Consider the following 6,516-nt stretch of genomic DNA (forward strand, 5'->3'; position numbering starts at 1 on the left):
TTTTTAGATTTTTTTTTTTTTTTAATTTCTTTGGAGTCACAGACTCACGGTTAAAGCTTCATTTCTAGTTCTAGGTCATCTTTTGCAGCGGTGCTGCTACACAAGCTCTGAAAATTATCTAGTTTTGAAAAGATGAGAAAGTTAATAATGTTAATTTGGAATACTAATTAGGTCTAGCGTATTTTTCGGGAATTTTACTACTAATATTTCTTTTTTGGTAACATACTAACATAAATGGTTAAAATCTATGGTGGATCAATAAATGGTTTGAAAATTTTATTTAAATCCATTTAATTTCATTTTATCATCTGATTTCGTTTCATTCTTTCCATTTATATGCTCTGTGTACTAAATTGTTTTTTGTTTCTCATCTGAATATATGTTTTGTTAGATTTTCTTGTTTGTTCATGTCTCTAGTAATCAAGTAGAACTGAATGATGATTGCATATGCATGCACCGTTTTCTTACGTAAGTCACTTCTAGTTCTGATGAGTCCTTGTTTTTTTCAGGGAAATTCATGATTTGATCTCCTCTTGAAGGCACTTCCCGATCGAAGCTTTGGGACTTTAGAGAACGAAAGAGTATACTTATAAGATAGATAACCTGATTTCGAAATGGTGGGGATATTTGAATTCACGAGCGGTTCGAATAAAAATCTTGATTTTCTATCATCTGTTCCACAAGTGGAACCACTGGCAAGTGTAGAGGAAGATTCAGGTAGTGAAGAAGAAATAGATGCTGTGGAAGTCGAAAGAAGGATGCGTGTTTACTTGTCGCTCTTAAAGCGCATGCAAAAGGAAAACATAACAAAGGTTAGAGTTCCTAATATAAAAAGAGATAAAGCACGATCAATAAAGCGTGTTCGAATGAGAAGGAAAAAGTTGCAAACGACACAAGATGGAATTCTGAGCGGCATGCTGCACATGATGGAAGTTTGCAAAGCCCAAGGTTTCGTCTATGGGATCATCCTTGAGAATGGTAAGTCTGCGACCGGGGCATCGGATAATCTTCGTGGGTGGTGGAAAGAGAAAGTGAGATTCAGCCGAAATGCTCCCGCTGTCATCGAGCAGTACAAGGTAGATCATGCAATTCCTGATACGAACAGAGGCCTTGGGGCTTTCCCCCCTTGTTCTAATTTGCACGAACTGCAGGACATCACATTGAGATCTATCTTGTCTACTCTAATACAGGGCTGTAACCCAGCTCAGAGGAAGTTCCCCATCGAGAGGGGTGTAAGACCACCATGGTGGCCCTCCGGAAACGAGGAATGGTTGACTGAATTGGGCTTCCCAAGAGATCAAGAACCCCCTCCCTACAAGAAGCCTCATGATCTGAACAAGAAGTGGAAGCTTATTGTATTAACGGCTGTAATCAAACATATGTCACCTAATTTTGCCAGGATCCGAAGGCTTGTTAATATGTCTAGGCGCTTGCACGAAAAGATGACTTTCCAACAGATTGAAACTTGGCAGGCTATAATTAATCAGGAAGAGGCATTATACAGGAACCTCCATCCTTGGAATTTCTCTCTGATATCTTCTTCTGGTGGCAGCGGATCCCACATCACCATCAGTGACGACAGCAGTGACCATGATGTTCAAGCGGTTGAAGTTGAGTCAAACATGGAAGTACAACAGTCGGAGCCCAGAGATATGAATCTGTCTAATCTTGGGGGAATAGCGGGATTAGACAGTGCAAATGAAAGAATCACGGCTCAGCCATCGGTAAGAGAAATCAGTCACTTAGATTTTTTCAGGAAGAGGAAGCCCTCGGATGATCTGCAAACCGTGGTAGACAGTAACCGTGAGCATAAACGTCCATGCCCTTCCGGCAATTATTGTAGTGGATTTCTTGGCAGGACTTCGAGAAACGATCACCTGGCCTCTAGCGCACATGGAATCTATTCTTCTCAAGGTCTCGGCATCTCATCAAATTTTCAGATTAATAAAGAGAGGGCACCACCAGTTTTCTCTATATTATACCCTCAATCGAGTCAAGCTTCTATTTCATCTAATGCAAATGGAATTCAAATTTCATGCCAAAACCCAACTGCAACCCCACCACCTATAGAGGACATTTCTCGTTTTGAGAAAGAAGATGAGCATGTGGAGAACTCGAGAAACCATCACCTGGCCTCTAGCGCACATGGAAGCTATTCTTCTCAAGGTCTCGGCATTTCATCAAATTTTCAGATTAATGAAGAGAGGGCACCACCAGCTTTCTCTATGTTATACCCTCAATCGAGTCAAGCTTCTATTTCATCTAATGCAAATGGAATTCAAATTTCCAGCCAAAATCCAACTGCAACCCCACCACCTATAGAGCACATTTCTCGTTTTGAGAAAGAAGATGAGCATGTGGAGAACTCGATTAATAACTTAGTTTCGTCCTTTGATCCAAATGTTCCGCAGGTGAGGAATCCTAATAATCATGTGTGGTTTGATGGGGTAATAGATGATCAAAGTCCCATCCGGAACAAAGTGCAACTTGTTGAAAGTATGGGGGCTGGTCACATCTTGGAAGAAACTAGCAATGCAGTCGACAGTACTCCCATGAGTCCAAACATGAATCTATCCATAAATCAGAACTTATTTCCAGTGCACGAAATTCAGTTCGAGCAGAACCTAATTATAAGTGATATCACTACTGATACCTTCAGTTTTAACTCTAATTCCAACATGGCATATAATGATTACCAGATGCAAGAAGAGGGCATTTCCCTGTGGAATTTCTGAAAAACGGGAGGACAAAAGATACAAACAGAATAATGACCGAAGGGCGAAGGCTTTATATCGTTTCTTGATAGGTCTCGCTCACTTTATCATTTTTCAAATGAGGTCGAGGAGCTAGCTTTTTTCTTGGTTAATGTCCATGGACCATTTCCTGGGAAATGCTTCTCAAGACATTTTTCTTATTTTCTTATTTTTTTCTAAAATTATTTTAGACTTTCGGTGGCGCAGTTGCTTAATTGTAGTAATTTCAAAAGTCTATAAACAGTAATTTCTTCCCTCTTTTCGTTTCCTCTCAGCGCCACGCTCGTTTATGTTCTTGCATTATTATGGGTTTGTTAGACTTTCGAAGAGCGAGAGAAAGGAAGAAACTGAAGTACGTAGTTTATCTTTGAGGTCAAGAGTTGTTGTCATAATGATTAACAACCTATGGTGTGATAACAGTCAAGAAGAGACTTTCATTTCACTCTATATCTAATTATTACTCTATTTGTTAAAGTTAATTAATTATAATTAAGGTTTGGTTTTTCATAGTAATATAGTGCATACTAAATCAAGCCCCGTATATACTAACAACAAAGTTCTAATTAAAAACGGTGGTGCTATTCAGCTCCGTATTATCCACCTCCTTACTCTGTTCCCTCTAATCTAAACCCCGAAAATGGCGAACCCCACTTGTATCCGAATGTGATTCAAATCCCAAATGTGTGGCTTAGATTGGAGGGAGCAGAGTAGGAAGGTGGAGAATAGGGAAGTGAATAGCATTTCCGATTTTGATAATGGAAAAATTTATTATCATATTTTATTATGCATACAGGAATACAATTAATATGACTTGATTTTAGTTCTTGTTTAAATTACAAGGTGAAGCAGTCCATTGTTTGTTGGTGCAAGTTCTAATACTGTAGTACTTAATCCAGTGCCACTCAGTTTACATTTGCCTTATTATCACTATCCAATTCCAATCAATGAGTAATTTTTTTATACTTCAAATAATACGCTTTTAAGCTTCTCACAAGATCAGTGGACAATCACAACGGGTGGCTTTCCCTAGTATTCAAAACATTTTACGTTTTCAAAATAAATAAATAGCACGCCATACTTGATAAAAATATCCTCTCCGTCCTAAATTATTAGTCCGCTTTGACTAAGTCAAGATATTAAGAAGACCGGAAGAGTTTACAAAACTATCCCTACTGAATGATATATTATTACTAAAATTAAAAAGAGTATATGGAGTATGTAAGAAAAATACATTGGTAATTATAATATTTATAGAAATGTTTAAATAGAAGATAAAAATAAAAATCTTTATGGATTGATTTAGTAGATTTGTTTCCTATTGAGGAAAATATAACATTTAATATTTAGATTGGTGATATTTAAAATAATTTTATAATTATAAAAATTTGAAGGATATATTTGAGAGTTTGACTAAAAAATATGATTATAAACAGAAGCTGGACAGTATTTTAGGACAGACGAAAATAGAATAGAGGACAGAAATTTTAGGACAGAAGGAGTATTATTTTATAGTTAGGGTTTTAAATTGGCATTTTCAGGTAAAAGTAAAACCATAATATATCAAAAAGCCTCATCGAATTATTCGATATTTAGAAAAATATTACGAATTTCTATTAATAATTTAGTGAGGATATTGTATGTTTTTTTAAGCGCTTGAAGAATTGTATAGTTAGTAATGATGTAGGCAGTGGCCTAGCCTGTTTTATTTTTCATAGATTGAGTGTTGCTATTCAAAAAGGAGTCGGTGCCCAGCTTAAGCTTGTTGCTCGGTTACCAACCAAAGATGTGTATAAATCCTAATTGTATTCTTCATAAACATCATTAACTATATGTTAAATCCAAAAATCCATTAGCAATAGACCAGGTAGTCACAACTGATTTTTTTTCCCCGATTTTCCAGTTTAATGGTGGGTTTTTTCTAAGAGCAAAACTTGTGAATTTATCTCGGACCCATATCAGAAATGCATATTCGATGCGTATAAACTCTATCGATGGCCATGGGGAATCTGTACTTATCCCTATAGCTTATCTAGGTATATATATATGTGCTAGGACTTCACTCATCCGAACTCTCTGTATTATATATATATATATATATATATAATATATATTTACCGAGTATCTTAGTATTTATATTATACTTATATTTGTTCCAAATCTATATTGATTGGACATCTCCTAGATATATTGCCCACTAGTATAAAGCAATATTATCCTCAAAATGTCACAACATTAGTTATGATAAACTCTCTTTTGATGTTGAAACATTCCCAATTGCCATAGATATAAATATCATTGCTTGGACAATATTCAAATGATCCATATGACACAAAAATCGTTCTTGAATAATAAATTGTTTCGAACTAAGATTGTTAATGACCAATGAACATTCATTGCTTAAATCATATATATTTCGAGATATTTGACAAGACAAGATTGACTTGAAATTTCTTCTTTACGATATTAAATCTAATAGAAGCCATATGCTCATATAGATAGAATGATAATGCATGCGAGTAGATATAATGGTTCAGTTTTCATATACCTTTGTTGATGAAGTTCTCCAAATGTCTTCGTCGATCTTCAATATTCGAGGGTTATTCGATCTTCAGTGTTCGAGGTTTACTCGGTGATGTATGATACTCAACTACCAACTTCTATATCTCGTCTGAGACTTGACTTTAGTAGACTAGAAATCAAAATATAGTTTTGTTCATCTAACGTTAACAACACAGTCATCTCCTACAATTACACAGTCGCACTCCCCACAAAGATATATTTATTTAGCACAAGTTCAAATTGAACTCTCCCCTATGTGATGTTGTTCCCTAAACAACAACATGAACGAACTTACTTTAACAACAAGTGGAAGGATTTTCTTGGACATTAACAAATTTACTCGTCAGATACGAACAAAGTAAATTGAATCCCAAAAATTTTCTCTCTTCTCGCCAGTTACAAACAAAGAAGTTCAAAAGAATGATCTTACTGTTAGAGGCACCAAGATACATTATTTTCATGAGAAAAATAATTATCGACAAAAACTATTCTCTAGGACACTTACGAACAAAGAGAAAAAATTTAGCGATATGACTCAACATAAGAATTATATCTTCTCTAGCCATGTACGGACGCAAAGATTAAAGTTTTTGATCTAATTCTCCCTACCAATTATGGTTTCGGGGAGGAAATGCGACAATGAAAGAACATCTTACGGAGTCCCTGCTATATATTGACAAAGTGTAATCGTGGGAAAATCAATATTCCAATTCTCAAAATAATAATTTACCCCTCTTTTAGTTATACATATAAAGAGTTAAGAGTTTAACCTATGAGAACATATGAGATATACGTCCTAATCGTCAAAAATATGATAGAAAAACACACAATAAGCAATACATATATATAATTAATAAAAATTAGGCATTGCAATCAACTCAAATATAACATTCAAAAAAATAAACTTTAGTCATTGCAAGATGATAGTACTTGAAAGAGCTAGTGTAAAACACATAAAAACGCTACTCCAAAAGCTAATGTTCCTCCTTGAAACAATAAGACTAAAATTCCTACAAGGAGTTAACTAGAAACTATAAGCAAAGAGAGTCAGTTCTCAGTAATGTCTTCCTTTTGAGATCACCATCATGAAAGTTTTTTCAGTGTCCTTGATTCTCTTCATAGTGGGTTGATTATGTTCATGAGTTAGAACAATCACTTTACGACTGACTATGCGACTCTTTGGTTATCCTGCTTTCAGAGACAA

At 35.4% G+C, this 6,516-nt stretch overlaps 1 protein-coding gene across 1 annotated transcript; it reads left to right on the forward strand.

The window, feature by feature from the left end:
* Window positions 1-875: 875 nt before the first annotated feature.
* Window positions 876-2,735, forward strand: LOC113312050 (protein ETHYLENE INSENSITIVE 3-like). The gene has a single exon (XM_026560820.1). It carries the CDS (start codon window positions 915-917, stop codon window positions 2,733-2,735), a length of 1,821 nt encoding a protein of 606 aa, XP_026416605.1. The 5' UTR covers window positions 876-914.
* Window positions 2,736-6,516: the final 3,781 nt, after the last annotated feature.

The sequence above is a fragment of the Papaver somniferum genome, chromosome 9, assembly GCF_003573695.1.
Source record: "Papaver somniferum cultivar HN1 chromosome 9, ASM357369v1, whole genome shotgun sequence".
Lineage (NCBI taxonomy): Eukaryota > Viridiplantae > Streptophyta > Magnoliopsida > Ranunculales > Papaveraceae > Papaver > Papaver somniferum.